Source organism: Brugia malayi, assembly GCF_000002995.4.
Source record: "Brugia malayi strain FR3 genome assembly, contig: Bm_v4_Chr3_scaffold_001, whole genome shotgun sequence".
Classification (NCBI taxonomy): Eukaryota; Metazoa; Nematoda; class Chromadorea; order Rhabditida; family Onchocercidae; genus Brugia; species Brugia malayi.
In genome coordinates this window covers 10,622,101-10,636,005 of record NW_025062477.1, presented here as the reverse complement: position 1 = coordinate 10,636,005, position 13,905 = coordinate 10,622,101, and the positions used below count along the sequence as shown (strand labels likewise).

Here is a 13,905-nt window from a genome sequence, read left to right as displayed (position 1 = left end):
TTTAATTTCCATCCTGATATTAATAAAAGAAAGTGATTCATTTTTTTTTTTTTTTTTTGAAAAAAAAAATTCCAAATAAGTTGATGAATTTAGTCATCTGTTTAAATAAATGATAAAAAAGTTTATAATTTTTTTTAGAGAAAAGCAAATAGCAGATGGAAATTTAATACCGTCCTATTTGATGATACTTGATGGTATTTTTGATATTTTATGTTTTGTGTGCATGAAAAATTTCATATGGATTTTTGGATTTAATATTTGTAGAATATTTAGGATATTATTTAAAAAATTGACAAATGTAACAGTGAAATAATAGCTGTGAGATATTTGCTAATTTGAAATTATGACAAATTTTATATTATTTTTGAAATAGTGCCTATTTGAATTTTTTTTCCCCATCTTTCACTGAATTTTTTTTTTTTTGATTTTTTATTTTTTGGGTCCAATTATCCTCCTTATCAAGTGCTATTTTTCATTTCTCTTCTTTGTACCTTTTCCTATTTCACTTTAACTACCATCTATAATATCGTAATGTTTACCACTTTATCAAATAAGCTCATCAATGATTGATGTCTCTTTTTTTTTTTCCTTTTGTTAATTTTGCTATTATTATCATTCTCTTCTTTTTTTTTTTTTTTTTCATCCAAATCACTTTATTTGTCTCATTCTTTTCTTTTTTATTACATTATTTAATAGTTTGATTATATTAGAAATTTCAGTCAAAAAAAGAAAAAAAAAAGTGTTTACATATCGTAAAGTATTTTCTGTAAATAAAGTTTTTGTAATGGCAATTCTGCTGTGATTGAAAAGTTAAATGCTTGCAGAAAAAAAAAAAAAAAATATTTTGATAACAAATATCAACAAAAGGTATATATTTTATTTCTTTCTTTCTTTTTTTCTTTTGAAAAAGATGAAGAAAAGGAGAGAAAATTGGAAATTAAAGGGAACTGATAAACTTATTAGTGATAAACGAGATTTATATTATTTGTGTAGATATATGTAGATAGATGTAAGGCAAATAATTAAATTTCTTACTAAAGGAAAATGATTTCGGAGAGAAAGGGAAGATTGTGAAAATGTAAGTTTAAGTTTAGAAAGAAATGAATTAGTAGTCGTACTTTTAGTAATCAGTATGTTGTTAAATGATGTCAGTAATGAAAAAAAAGGAAAAAAAAAAAAATTGAATGTAAGAATTTTGACTCAATTGATTATTCCATTCATTTTCAGGGATAAATTTCAGGATAAACAGAGTAATAATCATTGTTTGTATTTTTTACAGATTTATTTGCAAGAATGAAGTGAAATTGAGTAATTTTTGATTTGATGCCAGTCAATCATCATTAATTATTTTTGTTTTCATTATCGTAATTAATTAATTAATTAATTAGCTATGACAGTATTGCTACTTCTTTTTTTTCCACCCCGCCCCCCCCCCCCCCTTTTTTTTTTTTTTATTATAATCTACAAAATATAAGCTTATGTTAAATGAATATAGAATAGAAGGAGCAATTGAAACGGAAATAATAAGGATTAAGTTATATATTTTAGTAGCTAACTTTTTATGTGAAAAATTAAGCTCATAAAATATATTTGATTTATTTTGTTATTTTAACATCCTTTCTTTAGTTCTATTTATCTTTAATCTAGGTTTTTTGCTTTTATTATTTATTTTTTTTTAATTTTCAAAAAAAAAAAAGTTAAAACCATCATAAGTTTATCGATTTTTCCTCCTCTTCTTTCACCTTTTTTTCTTCCCCTTCCTTTTCCGATGTAATTTTGATAAAATGAATTCTTTTTTCTTTTTTTTTTTCTTTTTCTATAACTTGTGCATTATAGCAGATATAATTATCCATATTCTTCTCTCTCTCTCTCTCTCCCTCTCTCTCCTCTCCTCTCCTCATTTGCCTTTCTTTTTCAATCTCTCCATCCTTTCACTTTTTTTTTTCAGAATTTCTAGAGATGAGGCAAAAGTTCATTTTATTAGTGTGAAATGAGATAGAAAGGAAGAATGCAAGATGATAGTATATAATTTGCTTTGAAATGAATTGAATAGTTTGTGTGTATGTTAGCTAGTTAGTGTGCAAATAGCTACTTCAGCAATAGCTATTTTTAGTTTTTAGTTTTTTTAACGAGAGCTGACAATGATAGTTAAACTAAACCTCTATTCATTTTCATCTTTTCCATTCATTTGCTTTTTTTTTTTTTTTTTCTTTTTTTCAACTTTAATTTTATTTTTAGATAGATTGGAAATTTATTTGTTATATTTTATATTTTATTAGAGTTATTTACTTCATTACAAATATTAAAGAAACTTTAAAGGAAATATTAGAAATTAGTAAAATTTGATTTAAAAAAAAAGAAAAATTTGTTAACAATTACTGAAACAGCATCCGGTTAGGATATTGCTTTTTTTTAAAAAAAAAACAAAAATAAGAGAGATGAAATGAATTTCCTGAAGGATTAATGATAAAAGTTTAAAAGTGTGTGTTTAGTTGATTAGTGGTTAGAATGAAAAAAATTGCATGGATTATATTTATTTTGAATTATTTAAAATTTAAATCAAATGAAGGAAAAGTTATCTTTCATTTTATGCGCGTTAGTTTCGCTGAAATCATTGTTTGGTTTCATATAACTGATTTCATTTATTACAGGTGAACTGGTTGTTTTTATTGCTCAAGTGATTTTTTTCACATTGAAATCGGAGCAACGAGTTATTCTTGATTATAAATATTAGGCCTACTGCTTAATAGGGGCTGTTATTCATACTAGCATTAAGGGAGTGCGAAGTCGTTACGACCTCGGTCCAGATACGCTGCAGGGTTCGAGCGTGTGTGGACTTTGATTTTGGCTTGGAAGCCCGAAAAAACCTTGAAAATTTCGTCAGAAGAGTACACAGACGGTTCATCACCGCCTTCAAGTCGAATTTCTCAATCGGTTAGTTTATTTTGTTTTCTTTTCAAATCTAAAATTTTATATTGTTAAAATATTGTGTGCTATTTAACTAGCAGATAAATTCATCTTCTGTTTTATTTTTTTAGATTATTCGAGAGCTCTGCATCGCTCTATTATCTGCGGATCCTGTCCCGCGCCCAGGCAGCACTCAGATTAAGCTTGACGTAAACGCAGAGCCTCCGTGGGATCCTGATCCACTTTGCTAACACCGTAAGTGCTATAATTCATTTATGTGTATAAGAGCTCATTAATTTAATAACATAGAGTGATACAAAGATTTACATGATTAAAACATAAATTTTTAATTATCTTTTAGACAAATTTTATAATGTTGCATCATACAAAATTTCTCTTTCAGCATTTCTTGGATTTTACCAAAGTGTTTGTATTTTGCTAAAACACTCGAAAATTTCTTCACTTGATTACGCTTACGGAATAGTTCACCCCTCAGTTTCGGCTCTTCCGCCGGAAAAACCGTGCCACTGGACCGAAGTTGTTAAACGTCGTACATTTTGCGTCCGTTTGTATAGGCCACCCTAATTCGGCTGAACTTTAAAAAGTACATAAATACTGTTTCTTTGTCTTATTTCGTTTTCTGGAAATTTTTTGTAATTCGAATTCTTTTTTTTCTAGACTTTTTAACCTTATGATTTTTCTTATCTTGACGTAACTTTCTTTTTTTTACTTATTCAGTCCCATTTTATCGGATCATGGCACCAGTACCTTCTTTGGATATCTACAATAGTTACAATTGCGACGAAGCTTATCGTTCTGCAGATATAGTTAAGCAGTGCGATTTAAAAACTATCAATGATTTCGACTGTTTTGACTCGATTCGAAAATTGATAATAGCAAATGTCGCTAAGGTATATGAAATGTTTTTCTCATACGACTTTTAGTTTTATTTTCTTCAAAAAGAAAGAGAAAAAGGAGATTGTCAGTTAATCTTCTAAATGGATATACATAATGTGCGGATGATCTTATAAATTTCTGGAAAATTTACTGTCAGTTAATAAAATATCTCAAGATCAAGTGGAAATGAGATGAACTATCATCCTATAATCTGATTTTTGTTAACATTTTGGTAATTCGTTTCTTTTTTTTTTCAACTTGCATTTCTTTACATTTATAATCAACTTAATTACAGGGTGACTGTGATCCATTTTTTGTAATGAACGTGGAACTTGTCGATGATATTCTGGAAAACTGGTTCAAGAAAATGCCGGATATTAAGCCTTACTATGCGTTGCGATGCAATTCAGACAATGTTCTATTGAAATTACTCACTCGAAATACCAACATGGGTTTATGCTGCAGCAATCGATATGAAGTTGAAATGGTTTCTTTTTTCTTATTTCTAAATTTAAAATATTATATGAGAAAATAACAGTTTCAGTATCATCAACGGAATGATTCATCTGAATTTGACAGCTAGCCTATATTAGTAACTTATTTGAAAATTTTTTTATCATATAACATTCTTTTGATGTTCTTGCATGTAAATTTTTCTTTATAAAATTATATGGAAGATAAATATAGTGTTAATCAGTGTTATCTAAGTGAAGGATCAGTGAAAGATTCGTCGAAGATGCTAACATAATATACTGTTATTGCTTTAGGCAATGAAATTTGTCAATGTGGATCGAATTATTTATCGAAATCCACTATGGACACGTGGCAGTATTCGTCATGCTAAAGAATGTGACATTCAAACAGTCATCATTGAAACAGAAGATGATTTGAAACGTTTTGCAATGTATTATCCTGAAGCAGACATAATTTTACGTGTAACAATGGATCGGAAGATAATTAGCGATCCTCTTATGGAGGACAATTTAGATATTGAGAAAGCGATTCATTTGCTTCGCACTGCAAAGAATTCATCAGTGAGAATAAGAGGCATTAGGTATGCAAGTTAATTTATTTTATTTTTTTATTTTATGATTAAAATCAATAATAAAATAAAAGGTCATGAGCATAAGAATTGAATTGGTTAATAGCTAATAAGTCTTTTTTTTTTTCAAAAAGAAGTAGGAATTTAATGAAGTAATAAAATTTAATTTTTATTTTAACTTATCTATACTAATAATTTTCTTGAAATAATATTTGTTTAATTAAAATTGTTTTAGTCTTTCTGTACGCTTAGTTTGTGCAACACCAATGTTATATTCATATGCAATTGCACAGTGTCGACGATTGTTTGATATTGGGCTTGAAGTAGGCCATAAAATGGATATTTTGGATGTAGGTGATGGATTTCCATGTATGACTACTGTCGATGGTTTATCATTTGATCAGATTGCTAAATCACTGAATGTTGCATTAGCACACTTTTTTCCATCAAAATTTTTCAAAGATCTGAAAATAATCGCTGAACCAAGTTATTATTTTGCGGCTTTTCCTTTTTCTCTGATTACACGTGTTATCAACAAACGTTTCATTGATGGAAGTTTTCTTACCAATGACGGTATGTTTGTATGAATGTTTATGGAAATAATATCAAATAATTCATATTTAATTTTGTAGATTTTTGTTTTGATAAAGAAATAATTTAAGCTTTATTTAACATAAATATGTGATGTGTTTCCAAAAATAGAGAGTTCTTTTTTTCTTTCTTCTTTTTTTTTTTTTTTTTAGGAAATATATCAATGGAATTATTACAAAAAAAAAAAAAAAAAAAAAAATGAAAAACAAAAAGAAAACTGTTGTGAAGTGAAATAGAATTGGAATTGTAGTTATCAGTTGCAGAATCAGACGCTGGTGCAGTTGGCTACATTTATCAGATCAACGAAGGATTTTATGGTGCATTTGGTTGTAAACTTTTGACTCATCGTAATCCTACCTGCTCGCCTTTAATTTTTTTCGGTGAAAAAAGGAATACACATGCAGCAATTATTGGTCCTGAATCATGTGATACAGATGTCATCCTGTCGCTAACAAGACTTCCACCTCTGCAGGTCATACACTTATAAATTTTCGCTAAATACTACATAAGCAGAATTCATAATCAGTTTATTCCATCATATTTATGTATTTATTAAAATACAACATCTCGTAATGTTTGATATGGGAAAAAAATTTTTTCTTTTTCTTTTTAACAACAATTATTCATTCATTCAATTTGAAAATATTTTTAGGTGGGTGATTGGCTAATTTGGCATCATATGGGAGCTTATACGATTGGTAACCATGATACAACGGAACAGAATGACTCTCCATTGGTTATTCACTATTATTATAAAGGCGAAAAAATGTAATGAAATATTCAGTTTATAATTTTATCTATTATATGTATGTAGTTTTACTGAAATTTGCAGAAGCTCTTATTAATGATGAAACATGGACGTGATAGTGCATTGAATTTAACATTCTCGAGATTTTTTCTGTTTTAGTAGATATATTTGAAGTATTTTCAGTTTGCTCATTAGCTGAACATTAACTGAATCAAATAGGACAATTTATTGCTCTTTACCTGATATTTGGAATATCGTGATAAGTAGAAATATGTTCAGTCAATAGTTTTTTATTTTTATTATGCGTTCTTGTAACAGTATTGCTATCCATGCTTAAGTAATTCTCACATAAGGTTAGTCTAACAAATTTTAGGACTGTTTTTCCGGATCCAGAAACGCTACCAAATGAAATAAGCTATCCTTCAAGTAACTGTATACGCGATACTTCGGAATCCGTATCTTCCAGTTACATAGATGCTGTTGATGATGTTGCTAAGCAATAGCTTCTTCTGAGTTTGGCATACTTCAGATGGTATGAGCTACTGAGGGGTGAACTTTTTATAATTTGAAAAGATTTGTTATTGAAATGAAACTATCCTTATTACTGCCTATTTTTATCTTTTGAAAATATTTATGAATATCATTAACTGTGAAATTTTCCTAGTCGTTTATGTATTAATTGATGAAATTTATTGGATTTATATGTTTATGGTTTACTAGTTAGTGTACTTGACTAAACTAATTATTATCATTTTTGTTGTGAAATTCATTAAGGGATAAAATGCTATCAGATTTTATTGTAACTTTTTATTTAAATGATTAGCATATCTCGGTGAGTTTTTATATAATCATTTTCTGTAAGAATATATCGTAAATTTTTTCCTTTGAAATGCTCACCTGTACCACATTTTATTCTAGAAATTGCTTAAATATTAAGCTATATCAATTCGTTTATTATGATAAATTACATTGAATTACATTTTATGGTCAAATTAAAACAAACGAATATCTTTCGCATTGTTCCTATCCCTTAACTGTCTTTTTTTTTTTTTTTTTTTTTTTTTTTTACATTTTTGTTAAGGATCATTTTTTTTTTCTCTCTCTCACTCTCTCTCTCTTCGTTGTTGGAATCATTTTTGGTTCATAATTCAGTTTACATACTTAATATTGAAATTATTTTGAGATATATAATTTACTAAAATATAGTTAGATATAAAAATTAAAATGGATATATAATTCATAAAATAATATTGTATTTCTTCGAGGTTTTATTGCAGAACAAATAAATAGTGAATGTTGGTTATGTTTGGATTTCATGTTGCAACATAATAGTTAAATTAAACAAAAGAACATAAAGCATAGCAAATTTACGGATCGTTTTATTCAACATTAAATTATTGGATTAATAAATAAATCTGAATTTTGATGGTTTCTTTTTCAATAATTCAATTTCGAATGTTACAGTGTTTTAAATTTTAATTATCAACCCATGATATGAATGTTTTAAATTTTAATTATCAACCCATGATAAAATTTATGATCCTTAATAATTGGGTAAGATATCGAGTTGAGAGAAAGGAGGAACTAAGATAAATATGTGAAATAAAATAGTTTTTATCTTACATAAATTTATTTGAAACCATCATGAAATAGAGGGAAGTTGTATAGTAATGTATTTTCTTTTTCCCTTTTTAAATATTAAGAAATTAGGTGTAAAAGTATTTCGTGGAAAAAATGATGAAATAACAACTATTTATTAAAGATACAAGAATTCTTATCTCTGTAAGATGTCAAATTTCCTTTTTTTCCTTTGCTTTTTCTAAATATAAAATAGCATTTCTTTTCTTTTTATGCTTTAGTACCGCACTGTCTTCAAATTAATTTAATAGATTTATCCCTAAACTGCGATTTATCATTTAAAAAAAAAAGAACAAACGAGGATAAAAGTTTTGGCTAAAGATAATTTTAAAAAAATATGATCATTTGTAACAGCTTTATACGTAATCAAGTAGACATTTATTACTTTATAACAAACATATAATTAAATTACAATTAAATAACCTACAAATGCAAAGCTAAACATGAAATTATATCATAATTTCAATCTTTTAAAATGTATAAAAATTTTGAAATGTATTTGAAATATATAATTGATATGTTGATGGCATTAACAATGGCAAATTATTATTCGGTCATGTCATTTTCTGAATGTTCGCATGATTTCGCTTCAATATCAGTGCATTTATTATCATTGTCATCATCACTGCTATCTTTGTTCTCATTTGATAACTGCAAAATTTTAAAAAAAAAAAATTAAAAAGTTTTATGGAATCAATAAATTAGATTGATTATTTTTTTTTTGATGGATGTAATTTTTTTTTTTTTCGTTATTTCTTTTTAAAAAGAAGAAAAATGATAAATTTCATTAATTCAAATATTATCCTCACAACAGTAATTCTTTCTGTGCAAATTAGTCCAGAAAAAAAAATAGTAAATAAATCAAAATTCGCAATTGAAACAAACTCAAAACATATGTGATTTAAACAAAATAAACAAGTATGTCATTTTGTAAAAGAACATTTTATCTTAATATTAAATTAATGCCTTATGTTTACATGAATATAATTTAGTTATTAGAATATGTACAAAAAAAAAATTTTTCGTTACAAAGTAATTGACGGATGACTTTTAGTCAATGAACTTGTTTGAAAATAAATTATCTAAAAATTAACTCAAAAATGATTATTATTATTATTTTTTTTTGAAATGAACATACAAATTTGACTGATGCACCAAATGGTCTATTTCCTTGATTACACAGTTCCCGAAAATCGTAATCATCAACAAGAACATCATTTGATATTTCAGCCGTACCGGTGTGACGTTTTAGTGCAAGATCAAGAACTAGTGGAATGGAATTCGAGAGAAGACATAAATAAAGTGGTGGATCCAATGCGAAACACTGCAAAAATGCAAGAAAATAGAATATTTATTGATAGGCTACTTTGTGCAATTAATTATTAAAAAATCTTTCATCAATAATTTTAGCATCCAAATTAAACTTCTTTCTTATTCATTTTGGAGTTTTTCATTTCTATTTGTATTGAAGTAAATCAATAAATAAAAGCAGATTGTAACAATCAAAAAACATTTACTTCAATTGATCACTGATTAAAAAAGAAAAAAAAAATAATTTGCTTCGAACTTAATGAATTAATAATTAATTGATTTATAAGTTTCACAAATGCCTTGTTTTTCAAATAGTAAAAATAAGAAATTATACATCTCTTTTAAATTTAACAAACTTTACTACCGTCATCTTATCGAGATCATCGTCCTTATCAATCATCAATCCTGCACGACAGAATAGTACATTATCAAATTGTTGCAACAAACGGTCAGCGAATATATTAATAGCCATAAGATAATCGTAAATATTATAACATAAAATATTCTAAAAATAATTAATTATTGCACGCATTGTACATATCACTATTACTATTACATGTTGCATGAAGTTATACTGCATGATAATTTGAAAGTATGAAGAGTAATGTATTCTGAAGTACTATTAACGTATTTTGTAAATTGAAAATTCTCTTTTTTAATTTTATTCCTTTTTAATTTCACAACAATTATATATAAAAGAGAGATAACTAAAGATGGCGTATTAAGTCAAGTCTAATTTAAATTTAATAAAATTAATATCAATAAGTTACCTCGACTTCTGCAAAATCCATCGTGTGATTATTGCAAAAAAAACTTTCGTCATAAATACTATATGAAGTCAAATAAGTAAAATGAATTGAGCGCTTATTACAAAATGATGCCAAAAACCAGGGAGCATAAGGCAATGTATACAGTTTGGTTTTCAGTATTACTCGAGTTGGAATGTTGGTTTCAGAATCAATCTTTGCATTAGGATCACAATTAAGCGCTAAAAATTCATCTTTTTTTTTTTCCTTTTTTGAAATTAGTCAAAAAAAAGGGTAAAAAATTTTCTTTAATTCCACGGAAACACACATTTTAAGATGTTTAATTCCATTATGTTACAAGAAATAGCAGATATAGGAGCATTCTACAATATTCTTAAATCTAGAATCGTTTATAAAATCTGTAATATCAATTAGATGGTTAATGTCAATATCAAATTATATAATCAGGATTAAAACCTAATAACTGACCGATAATCAAGTATTTTATGAGAAGAATAAGCAATTAATTAGACATAAAATAGTGACCTTCTGCCGTATTTGGAAGGAAAATGTAAATAATGTGACTTGGAGATATATCAATTATTTCGTTGATATCAATATCACCTGTTGGCTGATTTGCAATGATAATATCTTCTTTCTGCATTGATTCTGGCAGATATCTTTTCTGAAATCACTGCTTACAATAAAAATTATTTCTCATTCATTATAAAGAGAAAAATTTTCACATATAAATTTAAAAAAAATTTCCACATATAAACTAATATATTTCTTTTATATTTTAATAGAAGAAAAATATACTAACCTTATTCTCGATTAATCTACTAAGACGTTTCAAGGCGAAATCAGTACCATAAATAAGAATTTTATGTGTACTAGCACTATTCATTTCATTCTGCTGATTTTCATTTTTATCAATTATTTCACGCATTCCTTAAATGCAAGAGCATAACGATAAGTAAAAATGAAATCGTTTAAAAAGCCGTCTGAGAAATTTTAATAAACTTTTTTTTTAACTATTAAAATGCATAATTTAAACCATCTGATTGCAAAATTTTGGCTTTCCAAAACAATTCAACTTCAGCTTTCGTCGACGGCATTGTCAGTGGTGAAATATTGATTTTATCGCTTGAAATTTCGCCCCTTTTAAGCTGAAATTATTATTATTATTTTACAAACAAAAACGGGCAAATATGTAAATTTATACAAACAGAATAGTGTAATTCGTTGAAACTGCAACTGGCTACTGAATGGTTTACCAATCACAATAAGTTCAAAAGAAATAAAAAAACTTTCCAGCATTGAAATGAAAAACATTTATTCATATTTCCCCATAAAAATTAAAAACTAAACCTTTGGAATAAGTTGGAGAAAATCAGGAGAACAATCACATTCACCTCCAATGTTATAAACTTCACCAATCCGTCCGTGTTCTAACGCAGATCCTATGCCAACCACAGCATCTCGAATGTGTAACAAACCAACAGTTCCACTTTTTCCATTATCATCAACTGCAAAAGTTTAAATTTGTTTAAATGTTCAAATTTTTGGGAGAAATTTAAGGAAAAAAAAAAAACAAAGTTTAAATTTGAGAGAAATTTTTTGACTATAAATAACCATTCATGGCAGAAATGATGATAAATGAAAGTTTTATTAGCTATGAGATTTACTAATTTATGTATTATTTAATATTTCACGATATATTTTATAAGCATTAATATATTTTACCCTGATTTAATTGCAGTAATAAATTATCATCCATTAATCCACCATAGATAACTGCTGATAATCGTACAATAACAGCAGGTAAACGATAACTAGTAAGATAAGAACGAAGCATCATTTCACATGCATTAATTGCTGCTCCTTTAAGTGAACATGGTTTTGTTGCTATTGTCTCCAGTTTTACTGTTTGCTTTCCATAAACCTAAACTTAACATTATTTAACTAAAAATATAGAAAATTTACTTTTTTCTTACTGCCATAAAGTAGAGATTAGAAAACAAAAATAAATGTCAAAAAAAAAAAAAGTTTTATATAAAAATATTTTTTATTTAGTAAAAAATAAATTTTGCATTTTCATATTTTATTATAACTAAGTAATCAGAAATTAGAGATCAACAAATGTTAAATAAATAAAACAATAATACTACATAGAAATGATTTATATGAAATATTACAGAAATTTTTTACTTCAATATAATTGCTTACTTCTTCCGAACTAATAAGAATGAATTTTGTTAAATTCTCATGGCATCGTAAAATTTCCAAAAATTGTGTCATACAGGATAATGTTTTGCGAAAACATCCTGGATGATCATTTTTGGTAGTAATATCATTAACATCATCATTCCAAATGTTGTATAATACATTATTGATCTGTAACAAAAAATAAATTAAAAAAAAAAAAAAAACAAATCATCATAAGTAGCAAAATGTTTCTTTTCTTTTGATTTTTGGCTGAATTATCGAAATTTTAAACTGATAAGAATATTGATTTTTTTTTTTTTTTTTTTGTGAAATACAGCCACTATGAAACTGTTCACAATTATGCATTATCAGTTAAAATTTTTGATAATTTCGCAAGAATAAATTATACTAATTCAATTAAATTTCATAAAAATTTCAAATTTTCGATTAAGATTCAGCAAGTTTTAAAATTGAAGTTTTAAATAATGATATTAATATTTATGTAAAGTCTTTAAAATACTATATCAATCTAAAAATATATATATATCAAATACAATATCAATCAAATTAGATCAGTGAATATTCTTCTTATGTATTATTTAAAAATTTGCAAGTTTTATCAAGATATAATATACTGTCTGATTTGATTAAAAAAAATAATACAGCATTAATTAATTTAAAATTATCCATTTGGATAATTGTTCGAATAATGGATAACTGAAATAAAATAATTAAAATTTTACCATTACTTCTAGTTAGATTATGGATGCAAACAATAAAATAGATTAATAATGATTATTCCGATAAATTTCAATAAATTGATGTAACAATTATCATTTTATATTAGTGCAATAAAAATTACTTTTACCTTATGTTCCTTTAATAGTTTTTTTACCAATTCACTATTACCAGGACTACCAATGGCAATAATGCATTGTTGGCGATAATTTTCAACTTTCTTTAAAATTTCATTTGTACAAGCTGTGTTCGATGATAAATCAAGAATTGTTAGTTTAATATTTGGATATTTCTCCAATAAATATTCCATAATGTGTAAGCCAATATAGCTGAGACCACCAACGATTAAAAAATTTAACTCATCAGCCATTTGAATAATATGCTGGAAGAAAAAACAAAAATGGAGATTAATTATATATGCAATTGATAAAAGCTAAAATTCAAAGAATTTAAAAAATTCTCCAAAAATTTTTTTCACAATTTAATAAAAAATTGAGTTTAAATGGTCATCGTATGTAGATATTGTAATTCAAGGAAAAGATACTGTAATAAATTCAAGTTATTATTGCTATTATTGCTACTGTTATTGTTATTATTATTAATATTATATTATTATTGTCTATTACTATTATTATTGTTGTTCTTGTCGTTGATATTACTATTATTTATTATTATTACTATTACTATTACCATTATTATCATTAATATTAATTGTAATAGTAATTAATAGTAGTAATAGCAGTACTGGTATTCATAGTATCCGACTAAAATCATGAAATAAAGAATTCGGGAAGGAAATAAACGTTAATGAATAATAATAATAATAAATGAATAATAGTAAATATACTTAATTGAATAATATAATAATAATAAAATATATACTTAATTCCTCTATGAATAATAAAATATACTTAATTCAACTCTTCATGTAAAATTTGATTGAAATTTCTTTCAATATCCATTATCAAAATCTAAAATTCATCACATCCAATGCTGAATCAATTATAATTAAAAAAAAAAAAAAAAAAAAGAGAACAGCTATACATAAAATAATTGATAATACATGATAGCAGTAAAAT

General features: G+C 25.9%; 3 protein-coding genes across 3 annotated transcripts; 2 read left to right on the top strand and 1 right to left on the bottom strand.

Moving 5' to 3' along the window:
• Positions 1 to 2,589: 2,589 nt before the first annotated feature.
• On the top strand, positions 2,590 to 3,158 carry Bm10272 (Uncharacterized protein; the record flags this gene model as incomplete). The annotated part of the gene is made up of 3 exons (XM_001902714.2): positions 2,590 to 2,651; positions 2,808 to 2,934; positions 3,039 to 3,158. 3 exons carry the CDS (start codon positions 2,590 to 2,592, stop codon positions 3,156 to 3,158), a joined length of 309 nt encoding a protein of 102 aa, XP_001902749.2.
• Positions 3,159 to 3,662: 504 nt separating this feature from the next.
• On the top strand, positions 3,663 to 6,688 carry Bm4998 (Pyridoxal-dependent decarboxylase, pyridoxal binding domain containing protein; the record flags this gene model as incomplete). Its single annotated transcript, XM_001902713.1, has 7 exons — positions 3,663 to 3,818; positions 4,100 to 4,291; positions 4,572 to 4,858; positions 5,082 to 5,419; positions 5,701 to 5,909; positions 6,090 to 6,205; positions 6,559 to 6,688. The coding sequence occupies 7 exons, from the start codon at positions 3,663 to 3,665 to the stop codon at positions 6,686 to 6,688; spliced, it is 1,428 nt and encodes a 475-aa protein (XP_001902748.1).
• Positions 6,689 to 8,369: 1,681 nt separating this feature from the next.
• On the bottom strand, positions 8,370 to 13,196 carry Bm10271 (Uncharacterized protein; the record flags this gene model as incomplete). Its single annotated transcript, XM_043080793.1, has 11 exons — positions 8,370 to 8,474; positions 8,962 to 9,147; positions 9,499 to 9,639; positions 9,905 to 10,122; positions 10,427 to 10,565; positions 10,704 to 10,831; positions 10,938 to 11,049; positions 11,252 to 11,409; positions 11,627 to 11,825; positions 12,110 to 12,277; positions 12,957 to 13,196. 11 exons carry the CDS (start codon positions 13,194 to 13,196, stop codon positions 8,370 to 8,372), a joined length of 1,794 nt encoding a protein of 597 aa, XP_042936727.1.
• Positions 13,197 to 13,905: the final 709 nt, after the last annotated feature.